Genomic DNA, 19,298 nt, shown 5'->3' with positions numbered 1-19,298 from the left:
AAGATCAGCTATTTTCTCAATGTCAAGGGCTCTAGTGTATGCTTTCCTGCTAACTTTCTGGAACCATGGAGACCTGATGCAATCATAAAATGCCAAGAATATCACAAACACATCGGTGTCTTTTGAGGTTATATCTACTACCTGGTAACCATTGTAAGCAGCATCATCTGCACGTCTGTTTCATATAGTGCTTTCTTGAGAACGGTCACCTCCTGGATACATTAATTATCTTTTTTTGTTTGTTGCATTTGTCTTTAGAGCTTGAAAAGAGTATTTTATCATAAAGCCTTTCAGTGTACTTTCCTTTCTTCCATTTGTTAACCTAAAATGGATGAGGCTCATTTTGTCTCCGACTTGAATCAGAATTATTTCCCCTACCTAACACTGTGTGAGTCTTTGATGCTATGCAGATGAAGTTCATGCTCTTTCTCTATCATTCTCGTTTTGACTTTCTTTATGTTTCCTGTTATGTGTCCATTACCATATCTATTTTGTGACTCCTGTTATCTTTAGAGCCACGGACAGTTCAAATATGGCACCTTCATCAAAGTTCACTTCATCGTTAGCCACCCCTTGGAAAAGATTCTTTCAATCAATAATAGTGGCAGATAGTTTTGGCACTTCTGCATATGATGCTACCTTGATTTGTAGACATGTGGCCTAAATAGCTTTGTTGGTCGTTTGAAGGTTTTCAAAGTCCATGTAAAATGTCTCAGAAAATGGGAGGAAACACCCGATTTCTGAAGGCTTCGGCGCGATGCTACCACAACGATGTGACTAAAGATTTCCTAGTCTGCTTTCACTGTGATGGCCCTGCCATTGCTTTTCACATTCTTTCACATATTACTTAAGTTTTTAATTTGCTCATTTTCATATCATCATGGAATTTCTTCACTAGTGTGTTGCCTTTCTTCCGCACTTCATATGATTTTATCATATTAGAGGTCCGCTCTCGATGAGCTGATTTTACTGTGAATATAATAATAATCACAGCAAAGTCGTTTCATCAAGCTTGGAAATAGTCTTCTTACTGCTGACACTGCAAGTTCATATTTGCAACTATTTCTGTGTGCAGGCCTGCATGAAAAATATCTAATTGTCACAAGATGAAGCCGGGTTGGGACTGGATTAGGGAAGACACCAAAAGCAACTGCGTTTACAAGATATTTATAAACGAAATTTAAATATTAACAAGTCAGACACCATTATAAACAGATAAGGAAAATTATTGTCACGAAATTGTGTAGGAGTCATATCAATATGTATATGTTGTCAAAAATGTACTTGGGTTTCGTTGCCGCGTGCAGCGTCACCCGAGGATGGTATATTTCTTCGGCTTAGTTATTTCGAAATCCTGAGCGAAACTAAGACCCATGCACGTGCAGATTGCCTACAGCGGGAAACCTAAGTACCTAGCTGCGCATATCTGTCACAGCTAGTGTACATATAGAGCAAATTCTCTATAACCAAATCACATTACGTCAAGTCTTGTCAGGAAGCTTAGCCCTTTACGGAAGCAAATCTCCAGCTGTAGAGCTGCCTAAATGCCATGTCTTGTATATGGTCTGATGTGGAGTCACCAGCTGTAGAGCTGCTTTATACATGCCTGCCATGCCTTATACGTCGTTTGATGTGGAGTCACAGAACTATGTGGGGTTTCGTGTGACGTATACGCTGTGTTTTGGAGACGTTGGATCGGAAGAGTGGACTGGTTTTCTCGATGCGAGGGACCAGGTCTTCGCGACCATCGGGTCTGTGATGTGAGGGGTCCTTCAGCAGACTGAGAGGAGCGGACCATGCATGGGTGCTTCTCTGGCCATTTACTAGAGCGCGTGGAACCGGAGTTAACATCTTGGTCGTCAAATGGGCGCCACGATAGTTATAGTGTTCCATGTTATTTCCACAATTGCATTTCATAATTTCATTCATTCCCATTGTTGTATCGTTATGTGAACGATCGATAGGTTTCGTAATTTCATTTATTCCTATTACTATATCGTTATATGAACGATCCATAGGTTCATAATTTCATTCATTCATATTTTCATGTCGTTATGTGAACGATTGATAGGTTCGTAATGTCATTCATTCCTATTCTTATGTCGTTATATGAACGATCGATAGGTTCATAATTTCATTCATTCCTATTGTGTCGTTATATGAACGATCGATAGGTTAATAATTTTATTCATTGCTATTGCTATATCGTTATGTGAACGATCCATAGGTTCATAATTACATATATTTCAATATCGGTTTACGATCGATCGTTATGTAAACGATAGGTTCATCATTTCATTCATTCCTATTCCTATTTCAATATCTATCTACGATCGATAGGTTCATAATTACACGTATTGCTATATCGTTATGTGAACGATCAATAGGTTCATAATTTCATTCATTCCTATTGTTATATGAACGATCGATAGGTTCGTAATTTCATTCATTCCTATCGTTATATGAACGATCGATAGATTCCTAATTTTCACTGCTTTTCAATATCGTTTTATGAACGATACGTTAAAATTTACCTGCTTTTCTAAATCGTCATCTGAACGATACATTCATAATTACATTATTTTCTAAATCATTATTTGAACGATACATTTATAATTATATTCTTTTCTAAATCGTTATTTGTACGACACATTCATAATTAGATTATTTTCTAAATAGTTATTTGAACGATACATTCATAATTCCATTCTTTTCTAAATCGTTATTTAAACGATACATTCATAATTACATTCTTTTCTAAATCGTTATTTGAACGATACATACATAATTAAAAATTTTTATAAATCGTTATTTGAACGATACATTCAAGACTCTTTATATTGGGGTGTAGGTCACTTTTATTTTCTTGATCGGTGATAGGATTTCACGTTTGTTTTGAAATTCCATTCGTTAAATGTTTTTTTTAGTTTTTCTCTCGTTGAGTTATTTGTTGATGATAGTTCCATGTTAGGAACTTTAAATTTTCCTTATCTTTTTGTTTATAATGGTGTCAGATTTGTTAATATTTAAATTGCGTTTATAAATAAACATATTGTAAACGCAGTTGCTTTTGGTGTCTTCCCTGATCCAGTCCCAACCTGGTTTCATACTGTAACAATTATAAAATGCCTTGTAACAATTATAAAATGCCTAACATGGAATTATCAACAACAATTAACTCAACGAGGAAAAACTCAAAACATGAATTTAACAAATGGAATTTCAAAACAAACGTGAATTTATTCCTATCACCGATCAATAAAATACGAGTGATCTACACCCCAATATAAAGAAAGTCTTGAATGTATCGTTCATATATTGAAATGCAGGTAAATTTGAATGTATCGTTCAAATAACGATTTAGAAAAGAATGTAAATTTGAATGTATCGTTCATAAAACGATTTAAAAAAGAATGTAAATTTGATTGTATCGTTCATATAACGATATTGAAATCAATAATTATGAATGTATCGTTCATAAAAAGATATTGAAAAGCAGTGTAAATTACGAACCTTTCGATTGTTCACATTACGATATAGCAATAACAATGAATGATATTACGAACCTATCGATCGTTCACATTAACGATATAGCAACAGGAACGAATGAAATTATGAAAGTATCGATAGTTCATATAACAGTAAGAATGAATGAAATTATGAACCTATCGATCGTTCACATAACGATATAGCAATAGGAATGAATGAAATTCCGAACCTATCGATCGTTCACATAACGATAGGAATGAATGAAATTATGAACCTATCCATCGTTCACATAACGATATAGCAATAAGAATGAATGAAATTATGAAATGCAATAGTGGAAATAACATGCAACACTATAACATTACAATCGTGGCGCCCATTTGACATCCAAGAGGTAACTCTGGTTCCACGCGCTCTAGTCAATGGCCAGAAAAGCACCCACGCATGGTCCGCTCCTCTCAAGTCTGTTGAAGGATCCCTCGAGAGCCCTCACATCTCAGACCCGATGGTCGCAAAGACCTGGTCCCTTGCATCGAGAAAACCAGTCCACTCTTCAGATCCGTCACCAAAACACAGCGTATACGTCACACGAAACCCCACAGAGTTATGTGACTCCACATCAAAGGACGTATTTAGGCATGGCAGGCATGTATAAAGCAGCTCTACAGCTGGTGACTCCACATCAAATCATATAAAAGGCATGGCCTAAAACTATAACAACTAAACCGTGTAGTACAGCACGGATAAGTACTTCTGCATTGATATATGTAGCGCATGCACGCACATGAATTCGTTACCCATTCCATTAATCGTTTAATGCATGCAGCGTATAATTAAATTACAATTTGTCTGTTCAGTTACAACAAATAGCTAACTCGAACCAGACTAAAGTATTTCTAATATGGCGTTGTATAACCTAGGTATTGACTCTCTGTAAAATTAAAATAAATATGTTTCCTACTCGTTAGCTACTGCATTCAGTGAATATGTTTGCAGATAAGTCTTTTTGAAATATTAATTAAGGTTCTAAAACATCTAAAGTATGAAAACAATTATGTCATATAAAACGAATAGTAATAAATATTACTTGAATTTCATTACCTCTACAGCTGGAGATTTGCATCCGTAAAGGGGTAAGCTTCCTGACAAGACTCGGCGTAATGTAATTTGGTTATAGAGAATTTGCTCTACATGTATACTAGCTGTGACATATATGCGCAGCTAGGTACTTAGGTTTCCCGCTGCAGGAAATTTGCACGTGCAGGGGTCTGAGTTTTGCTAAGGGTTTCAAAATAACTAGAGCCGAAAAATATATCACCCTCGGTTGATGCTGTGCGCGGCAACAAAACCCGAGTACATTTTTGACAACACGTACATATTGATATAACTCGTACACAATTTCGTGACACTAATCTCTTGTGTATCAAGCACCATTTCCTTCATGAGATGTAATATCTCTCCACATCACCTGATTTAAGACTGAACCTTGCTAGACTACATGGAGTCTGTATGTCAGAGACGTATCCATACACAAAGCTATGGTATATATCAGGGTGTTCCACTAAAAGCATTGGCATCCTGAAATAGAAGGTTGGAAAGAATCTAGTCCAGTTCACTTTGGTATAAGCGAAACACCAGGAGAATAGGGATCGTTTGAGGTGTAACTGCCAGTTGCCTTCTCGGACGGCACTCAGAAAGACCGGCTATACATCTTCAACCATATTCTTACGACATACAAAATGCTGTCAGATCTCCATTGCCATGCTGATGTTATGAGAATCTATTCCAAATGTATTGTACCTCTAGAAAGTCTGGACTCTATAGCATTGTAATCCTCCTTTGGCAGAGATTTTCAAGCAGTTCATTTACTTCTTCCAGAAATTAGCCGACCGTGTCGTCTGCTACTTGTCATTTAGGTTCGTTTGCACCCAGGATATGAATTCCTTCTGGTAAGTCTCATCATATATACACTTGTGCACTCAATCTGAGCCATGATACATCTTGGCTTCAGAATTTGACTTACTGAGCCTTCAAGCTTGATGTCTTGTTTAATGCAAAGGTCACGAAGACAATATTATAAAATCACTTTCCACGACTTGCCAAGGCATTACAGATGGTGTGATATGTGCTCCGTTGAAGATGGTGGCATACCATTATTTATCCGGTTTCAGATTCTTCAAGATTTTCTTCGTGGCAAACATAAAATTCATATCGTATCTAGAGTATCCCTTTGTTACAAACATTTAGCAATATCTAGAACTGAAACGTAATTCCTTACCTGGGCGGCTCATAGCAATGTTGCCCATGATTCACAGGTTACATTACCCTCTGAGTCCTTCTTTGTTGAAACTTTATTACATATACACTGAATGTGACGAGATCTGTGAGATTTTGTTTCTTTTAGTGTGAAACTAGAATCTACAGACATACTACTAAAGAACGTCTACGCTTACTTCACAACCACCAACTTACATAAAACAAAAAGAAGATGCAGTTACTCAAGATAAACCATAAATGTAATTATTCAAGAAAATAAAGTTGATGTATTCAAAAGTTCGGTATTAACTTTCGTCATTTCAAATAAGCAGATAGTGAATAAAAAGTTATTCGCATTAGATAAAATAGCTGTCCATGCTAGCATTTGGAAAACGTTGTACAGTATTAGTATACTAGTGATGCACTTGGTCACTGAAAAGACAATAAGAGTAAAGGTACACTTTTCTATCAGAAACTCATTAATACAGCACCTAGAAAATTACAAAATGTCTTAAATTGACCGTTATGTTACTTAATACACAAATGCACTAAGAACTTTTTTTATAAAAAGATCTGAAAAATTTAGATTTACTTTTAACTTAGTTTTTAGTGTAAAAACGAGTTTTTGGAAATCGAATTAGAATACAATCAAATAGAGAGACTGCCAATAGCAAACCAGTGAATTTAATTCACTGTTTCTTCTTACACCGGCAAGAAAAGGTGCTTGACGATTTTAGCGCCTTATCTAAAATTTCCGAGTTAATCAAACAACGTTTTTAGGACATTGATGTTAAGACCATGCAAAACGATTGTCAAAATCTAGATACACGGGAATTCGGAGGCGTGTTTTAAAATGTGGTGATATATATAGGCACATCGTTATGCGCAGCTATCATCTAATTTTTAAGTCTTGTCAAACATCAGTATGAGCCTCCGTCCCCCCGGGTGGTACCGACCACCCCAACTGGCTCATGTACTAAGAGTAACCTGGACGTTGCATTTGCATTATGGTCAGATCAGCTGTCCAGATAGTATTTTACATTATTGTAAGTTAGCTTTATCTTAACATATTATCTCAGTTTAGTATTGAGTATGTATCTTAAATACCTGCCTATGTGCATCATATCAAACATAATCAGGCATATTTTCATAATTTAGAAAGCGTTTACCAAATATTCTTTTAACGAATAACTGAAGTTTTTCCCCCAAATATTTCAGATAGATATGTTATAATTGGAAACCATCGCGATGCATGGGTCTTTGGTGCAATTGACCCCTCAAGTGGAACTGCAGTTATGATGGAAATTGCACGGGCTATGGGACAAATGAAGAAAATCAGTTGGTTTTAAAATGTTTTGTATTTTCAACTTTTAAGTATTTTTATTTGCCTCTTCAGTCAATGACTTTTAAATAGCATTTCTTACAATGTTTTGTATGTTTAACCAAAATTAGTCTAGTATATTTAAACCAGTCTATGTATAATAACAATTTTTATTGGTCTTTGCAGATTCTCGTCTGTGATGTCTCCTTTACTAATTTCACATAGAACATATCTTTAACAAAAAATGGCTTCATAGCTACACAAGCACCCATGACCACAAGACTCGTCTGCATTATTGAATGTATTGATCGTTCAATTAATATGAACGTTATACTTTACTGTAACCGTTTGTGTTTTCCTTCAGAAAACTGGAGACCACGTAGATCCATACTATTTTGCAGTTGGGGTGCGGAAGAATACGGACTTGTTGGTTTAATTGAATGGGTAGAAGTTAGTATACTTAACTGAATCGGCTAACAAATTCACATTTGTTTTCGATATATAAATATGTGATTATGTACCTGTGATGATCTTTTTTATGACAAACCGGTCAGTGACTAATAAGATGCATTTGTATATCTCCCTCTTACTTTAAGCAAACCTGAATTTTGATCACAAATTGATTAGTAATTTTATATGCGTTGCCATAAGAGGCGTAAAGCACGTTCACATCCATTAAATCGTAACCAGGTTGTCGATAAACTGACCTGTCACATTATGTCAGTCAAAATGAAACGTAATTTACAATATACATTTGGCAAGTTCTATTTCTTGTAAGATGTGCGGTATTAGGTGATGTAGAAAATTCTGAAAGATCGTTTTTAAATTGCTTATATTTTCTCAAAACTCGTGAGAGATTTTCTTCATTCATTCTTTGCATAAAGATAATCAACAAAAGACAATTCATTCTGCGACAGTTAGCTTGCTCTATGAAATTTTTAGTCATATAATGTCTGAGTCAAGGTTTAGTTACATTTATGTTAATTTGCTTGAATTCTCTGACATGTCTTTAAGGACTTTTTTCATCGGTTGTATAAATCATCAGGAAGCCAATCAATCTATAGACAAGCTAGTTCAACCCTTTGACATTGAATATGCTGTTCTGGCCTTACTTGTTCCTAATTTTGTGAGATATTATTCTCATTTAGTATATAGTTTTGGAACATCTGTTTATAATTGCAACAGGTTGAGGCAAAAAAAAAGTTGAGACATAGTATTATGTGGAATCCATGTATCATATACAAATCCAAATGGTCACAATGCCAATGTTGCCAACCATTTTTAACAAAATAGTCAGGCCGTATTGAATGTTTGTACTAATTGAATTGGGTAGATTTACAAAAGAGGGAGATTATGACTGTACGAACATATTAAACAATATGTTTCCTTCGCTTTCTGAGAGGATAGTCATTTTCTCAGAATATCAATGTTCAGAGCTTAGGAACGTACTAAATGACTCATTTTACTTCGATGTTTAAATTTTATACATAGAATCAGCACAATATGTGCAATCATACGCTATTTTAATATGACTGCCTTTTATGAATTTCAGCAATACACAAAAAGTCTTGGTGCTAGAGCTGTTGGCTACTTGAATGTTGACAAAGCCGTCCAAGGTATATTGATTAGCATAATACACTTGTGTCGGTCCGTCCGTTCATCTGTCCTACGCCCTGTCACGCGATCTTGTGAACACAACTGAACCTGCAGTTGATAGTAATTTCCCATAAACTAAATGAATATTTATGGGCATTACCTGAAGATGCGCATATTAACAAATCACTGTGTTCCCGTCTTTGCATACAGAAGATTCAGTATCTGGCACAATTTTAAGAATCCAACTAGTCCGTGTATACCTTGAAACACAGTACATGTTATGGTTATCATCTGCAAATATGCATATCAGCCAATCAAATCACTGTACCCAAGCACGTTTTGGTATTGCCCTTTTTGTTATTAGTTGAATGCAGTGCATGACAGAATCGTTTGTGTGAAAATAGTTTTTTTCAGCTTTTGCTGCGTCATTGTGCAGAATGGTGCATTGTATGGTCTTTGCCTGGAAATGCACATCTTTTTAGAGTTACTCATTATTGCCCATAATGACTTGCAGCTGGATGTAGTGATTAACATAATCATGTGAACACGGTTAGTCTCAGTTTGCAATGTATTACTGTGAAACTCTATACATATTATCGTCAACGTATAAACATACGCTTATGGCCAGAGCATTTTGCGCAAACGATTTTCGTAAAAGTTATTGCTCTTGAATGCAGTGTTTGATATTATATAGTGAACACAAGCTGTTTTGCAATTTGTGATGGATCACTGTGAAACCTGATACCTTGTTTGACCATTATCTGAAGACACAAAGAGTGACAAACCACTTTGTTCTCTCATTTTAATAAAATGTATTTTCCCTTTTCTATACTTATTACTTGATGTTGTACAAGGCGCAATCTAGCGATGTTTTAGTGGCTTTTTTTTAAGCTTTCTACACAGCATGGTCATCATCGGAAGCTGAAGATGTACATGTTAACATGTCTACTATCACAATTTTCGGAGTTACTGCACTTTCTTCACTTATATTACACTGGATGCAATAAATGTCAGAACCGCGCGAACTTAGTAATGAGTTTTTATGAATTTATGTGATATTTGATTCATAGTATGAGAATTGTCTGAAAATATGCAAATCGACCAATCACTGCACTCCCATGATTATTTTTAATCTTCTTTGCCGTTCTTGAGTTAAAGATAGATATAGATGGATGCAGTATATGACAATCTTTTGATGGTAATTAATCTATCAATTGCTAATTGATTTAGTAGGATGTCTGGTTTGTTTCCGTTTTATGGTGCAGCAAAACATATAGGATATATCATGCTACGGTAAGTTGGGTAAAGTGCCTCATCCAAAGACATCGTGGCGGCCAACTTCGGCTTTTCCGATGGCGGAAAATGAAGCCACGTCGTTTTGGTCACGAATCCAACGCCTTAATCCCTTAGCATGTGTGGCTACCGATGGATTTTAGTGATACTTGGTGTACATACAACAGGCATTCTATGAAAATGAACATGCCAGTCAATCGTTGTGTATTTCTAACTTGTGTAACAATTATTGGCCATGTTTCACATGCAGCTGGAGGAACATATTATTGCACGTTGATGTAGTATTGATTTCATCACGATAATGATGATAGGGTTTTGGGTAGAGATGTTATTTGACTAAGCAAACTTCAAACCAGTATTCTAATTTTTATGAATTTTAATTTTTTTAATGTTTTTGGTACAATGTCATGTTAGAAAAGGCATTAAATGAATTTATAAGTCATACCTTAAATGTTTGCGATGTATTGCAATATCAGAAATTTTCCAGAATAAAAACAATGCATTTGTTTTCGAAACTAAAATTAAAAATTTGGATACAAACATATTTAATGTCCAATAAATTTGCCATATTAAATGGAAAAGATGAAATTATACTTTTTGGTGTAAATTTCTCAATCCTAGGTAATGCTACACTACGAAGAGAAGGAACACCACTGCTCTTTCACGTCACCTATGAAGCAGCTAGAAGAGTTACAAATCCAAATGATACAGAGATCAACTTAGGCAGAAAAACAGTATATGACACATGGATTCACTATTTGCCAAATGAGTATAAAAATCGACCAAAGTAAGTATGGCATAAATTGTTCTCTTATTATTGAATGCTAAACAGGAGCAGCCAATGATCAAAATAATTATGTCATTGCGTTTGTGTGTGCATACATATATGCATCCATTGTGTGTGTGTGTATGTGTGTGACGAAGTTTAGGATTATTTGCCTTGAATTTTTCAATGTAACACAATACATTCATTCTTTACAGAATTGAACTTCCGGGTTCTGGCAGTGACTTTGCTGGTTTTCGAGACAGGCTTGGCGTACCTATTGTCAATATATGCTATACCTATGATAGGGTAAGTACCAAGTTTTAAGATAAACACGCACTTTAGCACATGTAATATGTATTATTTACATCGAAATCCAAAATCATGCTCAAAACGAGATCACTCTACCGCTGTAGTGTATCGCTCGGCAAGCACTTTACTTCAATCGCCTCTGCAATAAATAATGTACCTGTGACGTAAAACATCTAACTAATTCATAACTCCCCCACTGGTATATGCAAGAGAACAAGGAAATGCGGAGATAAACTTTAAACAAAAAAACAGCAGTAAAATGTCGTACATTTATTTTAATATTATCACAAAATGTAACACCAATAAAGTAATTTAAACCAATGTTTTGTTGATGATGTCAAGTGATTATAATGAGAATATGATTGTCCAAACAACAGCTCATATTAACGAAAGATGACAAAATTGAAATAAAAGCACAAACATTGTATCTCATTAGAGATTACGAACATATCGTATACACACATTCCACTCAAAGAATACATTTAAATTGTGAATTCTTTTAAAGATCGTATTCACACTTATGGAAATGCATACTTCAGATTTTCAACTGTGATTTTTGTATGAACTTTTATGTTATTATCATTTTAATTTTCTGTTAATACAGCAATCAAAGTAAGATATGTAAATGCATCAAGTGAGGTCAATATGTTTTTTTTATGATTTTCACGAATCATTAACATTTTTTAACATTTATGCTCATTGAAACTTAGGTTTCAGTTGCTGACCTATATTGTTGCAGTCAATGCTATATTAGCTGTCATACAGGTTTAACTACATTAACTGCTAACCTATATTGTGATAGTTAATGTTGTATTGTTCATTAAATTATCAAGAACTTTAATTGCCAATGTATATTGCTGAAATCAATTCTAAATTTATCAGAATATGCTACACATTGCCCATTAACTTAATTACCAATTTGATCCTACGGCTTTACAAAAATATTTTCTCTTATCTTTTGATGAGAGGAATTTTGAAATAAGAATAAAGTATTTGGATGTCAAATAAATGTCTATTTTTTTCATTTGCCTTTTGATTTTAAATGTTATGTATGTATGTATGTATGTATGTATGTATGTATGTAGGCATTCTCTTATAAGTCCCTTTATATGTTTGTAATTTTTTTAATTAAATACACCTGTCAAAAAATTCAAGGTGGAAATTGTAGCATACAGAATTATTTTATCATAGAATCTGACAAATAATATAATATGGATGTATTGGCTTGTACTCATGCAGGAAGGTAGGTCGTGTATGAGAGAGAGAGAGTGACCGACCGATCGCTCAATCGATCGATCGATAGATAGATAGATAGATAGATAGATAGATAGATAGATAGATAGATATAAGTTGTTGTGTCGGTATTCATGTTACTTTATTGCCTGTTATGTTTTTGTTTTCACAGAAGCGATTTCATATCTCATCATATCCATTGTACCACTCGGTATATGACACATTCTACGCAGTCAAACATATGGTAGATCAAGAACTTATGGTACTACTACTACTACTACTGCTACTGCTACTACTACTTCTAATACTACAACAGCTACTACTACTACTACTACTAATGATAATAATAATAATATTATTAATATCATGATGTAAATAATGATGACTGTGGTGTACTGTTCTCTGATTATGCACCTTTTTTTGTTCTGTCGCCAGAGGATACAGTATTACCTGTGACATCCATCCCTATGTCTATGCACCTCGTTGTATGTTTCTATGCAAGACCCGTTTTCCAATTAAATACTTTTTTAAATTCTGATCTGGCTGACATGTTACTTTGTGCAATATGTGATATATGCATGTAGGACCTACATATTTGAGATTCCGTTGCGTAAACGACCGCTGGTTTGCCTTGCTCAGTTTGAAAATAACTGTCACTGAAAGTGTGTGTTCCTTGTCGTTAACATATAAGCTGGTTGGCGATGGCTACTTGTCTGACACTGTGATTGACAGGTGAATATTTATATACCAATAACTATATATCCATATTAATTTGTTTTGGAGGAAGGAATTTTAGCTCACAACAGTTCGAGCTAAGAAATCTAGTGATAGATACAATTTTTGTTTTTAACGCTTTGGTTGATGAATGTAGACCAACTTTGACATTTGACCAACTTGACAAATCAGCACGGGTAAAATATGGTACCCATCCTTTTTAGCCAACTGGCCAGTTCAAAAACATAACTTGGCATATGATATCATGTCACAGCAAAGATATTCATATTCCTCAGTGATTGTCCGCGTTTCAATATTCTTACATATCCAGGCTTAAGTTTTGTAGCAGTACAAAGACATTACAATGAGAAAAAAGTTATCATAACTGAATTTATTGTTTCTACGGAGATATTTAAAATTTCTCACATTTTGCCAACAACAGAAAGTCAAGCAAATGTCTTTATGAGCTAATATACTCTCGGTAATCTGGTTATGTACTAGAAACATAAAAAAAACATAAGACAGACTTCCAAATTTTACCAAGCTTCATCGAACTTGCACAAGCTTTTATCACATTTATTTTTCTCCAGTGATGATTGCTGAGAACTTGTACATGAGTAGTTTCTAATTAATATTTATTGTATTGCTTGTTATTCGCTAAAAAGAAAATCGAAATGTAAATTTTGTAAAATATTCTGAAATATTACACATTTGGTTTTAACTGATGGATTCATATTAACTTTTTACATGTGTTTTTGGTAAATTCCATCTTACCTGGAATATATTTAATCGACAGAAGTTGATAATCGATGTACGAACTGGATGGAATGATAAAATATTGTTTTGTATATTTCAGTATCATAGAGCTGTGGGTCAAATGTTGGCAGAAATGGCACGGAATCTGGCGGACACGGTCATCATTCCTTTCAACGTGTCCGATTACTCTCGGACACTTCAAGAGCTCACTCAGACACTACTGAAGAATTATAACATGACATTATTGGATAATGGAATAAATACGCGTATGTATCAATCATTGCCTTTTCATCTCTCTCTCTCTCTCTCTCTCTCTCTCTCTCTCTCTCTCTACCGACCCAAATGAAAGTACTAACTTAAAGACATTTTTGCAGAATTGTTGGAGATTGCGGTACGAAATTTCTCTACCGAAGTTGAGAATTTTCAACACAACCTTGGCGCTGTCAACAAAAACGAGTAAGTGATAGACCTTTTCTAAAAAAAAAGACCACTTCATCTTGTTTATTATATTCGGAGGTAACCAATCTTAGATTATCTTGACGTACATTTTTTTTAAAAATGGCACATATATTATTTGACGATAAGAATGATGCCCTAAAGAAGGGTGGGATGTAAAATGAAAATAAAACCCCACTATTTAAAGATTGATTAAACATGAATCATACATGAATGGGAATGCGAGAATATTGATTATAGTTTGACAACTGTCTTATTTAAATCATTTTTACACTGTAAACTTCTGAGACAAAATCTTGCTTCCTAGAGCCATGTACCTTTACACATTTCGTATAAATTCTCACCCTCGAAAAATAAAAGGGTAGGAATAAATGAGCCACAACTTATTCAATCCCATACACGCATTTATTGTGCTTATGATAGTGTAGGTGTTGGCGTATGGTGCACTCGTTAGTGAAGGAAATCAACATTCTGGATAGTGAAGTAGTAAGATGTTTTGCATCTTTTTTTATTCCCGGTTCGATTTCTGATTATGACATGTATAAGGGTAAGTGGAACTGGCTACCCAACTACCCAAGGTCAGTGAATCTATTTGTAACTCGTATCTTCTTCACCCATCCAGTCCACTTACAGTAAGAATGATCAATGATCAGTTGATGAATTTGGATAGAGCATTTCTGGACCCTGCCGGGCTACCGGGAAGGCGATTGAAAAGGCAATTTCTTCTATCTCTTTCTATTATCATTTTTCTTTCTTTCTTCTAAGCATTCTTGCATCCTCTGTCTCTCAGTCGTGGTCATTTTCCATCGGTCACACTCAAATTCCATGTCAAATGTAATATATAATGCTTACACTTTCGTGCAGAAAAATGCGAAAGTTGATCCGTGTGACAGTTCAGTGCATTTAGGAAGGCCCTTCAAGACAGTTCATTACCACTTAGGTAAGCCCTTTGTGATAGTTCACTGCCACTTAGGTAGACCCTTTGTGACAGTTCACTGGCAGATATTTAGGTAGGCCCTTTGTGACAGGTCACTGTCAACTATGTAGGTGCTTTGTGACAGTTCACTGTCAACTAGTTAGGTTGATGCGAAGGCGTGTAGGGAGGTTGGTGGCTAGTTAGTCAAATCCAGTTTTCATTGTTTTTCTCTTCAGTCTCCTCAACACATAATCATCTTATTTTGTTTATTTCAAATACTTCTAAATGAAAGTATTGAAACGTTTAATATCATTCCATGTTGATTTTTCTTCTTCTACAAGAAGATTGCATGATTTTTAATTCTGCTGTACTCCTAGTCATTTTTCATAGGTATGACATGCACTGAATTAGAAAAATGCATATGTAAAGACAAATACCAAGGAGAACCTAATTCAAAATTTCCCAAAGTATCTATTTATATTTTAAATAGTATGATAAATAGAAGTATTTAAATTGTATTTCTTTTTCCAGGCATATTCTGCTTGCAGAGAGTAGCGTGAATACCTATGCTGGGAGCAGTTTTCCAGGCCTGATTGATGGATTGTTTGAAATTGACAAAGCTCTTGACAAAACGGAAAGATGGGAGATCGTGAAACACCATTACTCTGTCATCCTGTTCACAATCCAGTCTGCAGCATCCACATTGAGAGATGTAACACATTTTATGTACAGCTACTAAGGCACATGCTGCAAGTTTCTGGGTTTGCCCCTAACGTTTTGCTATAGCCAAGAACTCTTGAAGAGTATGAGATAGAATTACATAAAATAAGCAATGTAATCACGTTTATGTTTCAAATATTCCCTAGATATTCAAGGTCCAAATTTGTCAGGAAAATCTCCAGATATATACACAGTGGTTCCCCAACCAATAAATTTGATTGTAATATCAATTTCGTTTTTAATTAACCGTCTCAAGTATGATCCCCATCGCCGCCCTGATCATCCACCATCTGCCAGGTTGCGTTTGTCACTAAGAAACATTCCACTGGTGATTTCAATTTTCGAACACATCCAGTAAATGTGATTAGCATTATCTCAACATGGTTTCAACTTACGAAGCCAATAGAGCAGGTTACAATGCTTATTGCGTCACTATGTTGATTGATGTGCCCCTAAGATCATTTAACAGAGCATGTCACAGTGCTTCTTACCTGTCACTGTCTTGGTTCATTTGCCCTCAATACCATTTAACACAGTATGGAGGAGTTTCCTGCCTGTCACTGTCTTGGTTGACTTGCCCTCAAGACCATTTCACAGATGATAGAACATAGGTTTATCTATCTATCTATCTATCTATCTATCTCTCTCTCTCTCTCTCTCTCTCTCTCTCTCTCTCTCTCTATATATATATATATATATATATATATATATTAAAATGAAAGCCCCGCACGCCATCTAGGCGGACTTCAAATACTTCAATATTCCTGTGGATGCTGCGCTCCAGGACGTCACCCGCGAGACTCCAATGAATACCAAACAAGTAGCTGAACAAGTCCAATGCTGGTTTTTAAATTATGTAGTTAGATACGACGAGCGACTGAACCACCAATATTATATCGTGGCCAGGACGCCGTTGAGGTGTCTATTAAATCCTTGGACGTTTCAGCGAGATGAATCTGTCAGAGGCTTCCCTGGCCTGCAGAAATGAATATCATAAATGATGACTAGCGTGAGTTTTCCGCCGTCTCTCTATCGCTGCCACATCAATGGTGCGCACAGAAGAGCCGCGCACAGTACATATAATCTACCTATAGGAATTTATTCCTACAAAACAGACATTCCATTGGTGTTTCATCACTTCCTTGGGTATGGTGGCCACTTAATAATGGGATTCAGCAATATCGAAAGCGCTTATAAACGCCATCACCAACAATATGGACAATGCATGACGTTTCAGCTGCAGTATATTGACTCGCTGAAGTTTCTTAACTCCAACTTTGACAAAACGGTGAACAACCTAGCAGCAGAAATTGAGTTTCTCCTGGCAAAATTGTTCTACTATCAGTCGTCGATAGGGTGGGCTGATGCTGTAAGTTCCAAGTTCGCCTTGCACACTCGTAAAGGAATCTACCAATACGAGTACATAAGTAAATAGGACACGTCTACTGAACCTCAGTTGCCACAGATCGAGTAATTCCACTCATCGCTAGTATCTTTGAGACTTTCCGTGATACAGCCTGCGTGTGAACAAGCTTGATCCAGTGCGTTACTTCTATAGAAAAAAACACGGCTATGCAAAGTGCCTCCACATATGATTTTGAAAAGGACTTTGATGCTATGTTCGGGAAATACATAGGGAATCTTCAAAAACGAATTCGCTTTGACCTTGCCATGAACACCGAGTAAAGCAAACTGAACCGATTGACTGCGAAAATGGGATTTAAGTAACACAGAATCTTTGATGGTGGGCTCTTTGATGTAAATCGCACGAAAGGCAAACTGAAGTTGGCAAAACCATATCTGTTGTTCCGTCAGTACTAGACTTGTCAATGCTGCTCATGTACGAGTTCTACTATAACAAGATGAAAACGCGGTACATCAACAATATTAAGGTGCTGTACAGTACATGGATATCGATTCTTTGTTGATGCCTTTTACTACCAATGATGTCTACGTGGACATGGAAGATATAAGCCTCTGGTAAACAATCTGATACCATGGAGTATCCGACAGATCAGTGTCATTTTTTCAGCAACACTAACAAGAAAGTTGTAGGGAAATTCGAAGTCAACTGCGCTGGCAAACCAATCGAAAATAATGTGGGTCTATGTCCAAATTTGTACTTGATTATAGTTGGACTGCAAACGATTGTAGGAGTACACCGGGTTGTGGTCGCGAAAGATATCTCGAACAACATATATAATGTAGTTTCTACAAGAACGGTGCGAATTTGCATGCACAGCTAGTCTTATCTGGTCCAAGAAATATTATATGGGTCTATATTGTTGTACCGTGGTGAGTTTCTCCCCACTGGAAACCCTGCAGCGGATACTCCCTGATGCAGGTTCTATTTATGCGAACGATCCCAAAATAAATCTTGGAGGTATATCCGTACTCGCGAGAATGACTTTTCACTTCTCTCACACAAATGCTTTATTTGGTGGACGAGCCTCTAATTCACCACATGTGGTAAATGGTAGAGTGTTGGTTGTCGCGGAATGTCTGTCCGGTCCTACATCGCAAATGCATCAATGAGCAATACCGGATCACTAGCATAACGTTCTCTACCTTTTACCTCGCGTAATGCATATATATAGCAGACCAAATGTTTCCGTGTAGGTCAAACGTATGCGGTTACAAAGTGTTTTACGGTTCAGTGTCAAGACAGTTTTCTGTTGAAATGCCTCAGTGGACATTAGCCAAATCGCACTTGTGATTTCTTTGTTCAGCGCGAATATGACTCAGTGATGTTGTGTCTCCAACTCTTGAGATTGCTCAAGAGCGTAGCGTATGGAAAACAAAGTCCTTTCGTCAGCTATACTGTAGTTATCTATGTTTATTATATTTTTGGTTCACCTCCATAGAGTGGACTGATCGACCTTCAATGAGAATCCTAGCCGTAATGCATCCTTTGATGAGCCGCTGAAGATTCGCTCGCCGACGCCTTGACCTGTAATTACTTTCAATTCGTGGATGAGACCTATATTGGCACGTTGACGCGCACGAATACAGTCTGATGCTTTGTAGCCTAGATCGTGCCGGTAACATGCAACATCGACGGGCTTAGGTCGAGTGTTTGATGACAGTCTTATATCCAGTCATGTTCTATGCCGTAGTAACTGTATCCAAAGATGTGTTTGTCACCAGGATATCTACTAAACTGTATTGCGACTAGCTTAATTAACATGGGAGTAATATCACTACCGAGTTTGTATTATATAAAACCCGGAGGTTTCAGCTGTTCCATTGAAACTGAAAGTTCGACGGCTTTGTCGTCCATTCACGAACGTAAATTTGTTTACTCCACATCGGACACAAGTTTCCCCGATCGCTGCAATGTCATTAAGAGTTACAGCTGGTGTGGATTGTCACTAAGATTTTCTTATGCAGCATCACATACAAAAATGAATGCATGATTGACTTATAGAGGAATATAGAAAAAGAAACGCAGATTTTTCGGTCATTGATTTCTC

At 36.1% G+C, this 19,298-nt stretch overlaps 1 protein-coding gene across 1 annotated transcript in view; it reads left to right on the top strand.

The window, feature by feature from the left end:
- LOC149804566 (N-acetylated-alpha-linked acidic dipeptidase 2-like) overlaps positions 1–16,266 on the top strand; it is a 28,311-nt gene extending 12,045 nt beyond the window's left edge. Inside the window, exons 8-17 of the mRNA XM_089933108.1 lie at positions 6,964–7,083; positions 7,431–7,516; positions 8,619–8,682; positions 10,577–10,742; positions 10,937–11,027; positions 12,436–12,525; positions 13,834–13,999; positions 14,108–14,189; positions 14,812–14,904; positions 15,637–16,266. Of these exons, the coding sequence (XP_089789234.1) occupies positions 6,964–7,083; positions 7,431–7,516; positions 8,619–8,682; positions 10,577–10,742; positions 10,937–11,027; positions 12,436–12,525; positions 13,834–13,999; positions 14,108–14,189; positions 14,812–14,904; positions 15,637–15,844 (1,166 nt within the window). The 3' untranslated portion in view covers positions 15,845–16,266. The remainder of the gene's footprint in view (positions 1–6,963; positions 7,084–7,430; positions 7,517–8,618; positions 8,683–10,576; positions 10,743–10,936; positions 11,028–12,435; positions 12,526–13,833; positions 14,000–14,107; positions 14,190–14,811; positions 14,905–15,636) is intronic.
- Positions 16,267–19,298: the final 3,032 nt, after the last annotated feature.

This window comes from Sinohyriopsis cumingii, chromosome 2, assembly GCF_028554795.1.
Source record: "Sinohyriopsis cumingii isolate HCF-2022 chromosome 2, ASM2855479v2, whole genome shotgun sequence".
Classification (NCBI taxonomy): domain Eukaryota; kingdom Metazoa; phylum Mollusca; class Bivalvia; order Unionida; family Unionidae; genus Sinohyriopsis; species Sinohyriopsis cumingii.
The sequence above is the reverse complement of the archived record's forward strand: the minus strand, read 5'-3'. Positions and strand labels throughout refer to the sequence as shown.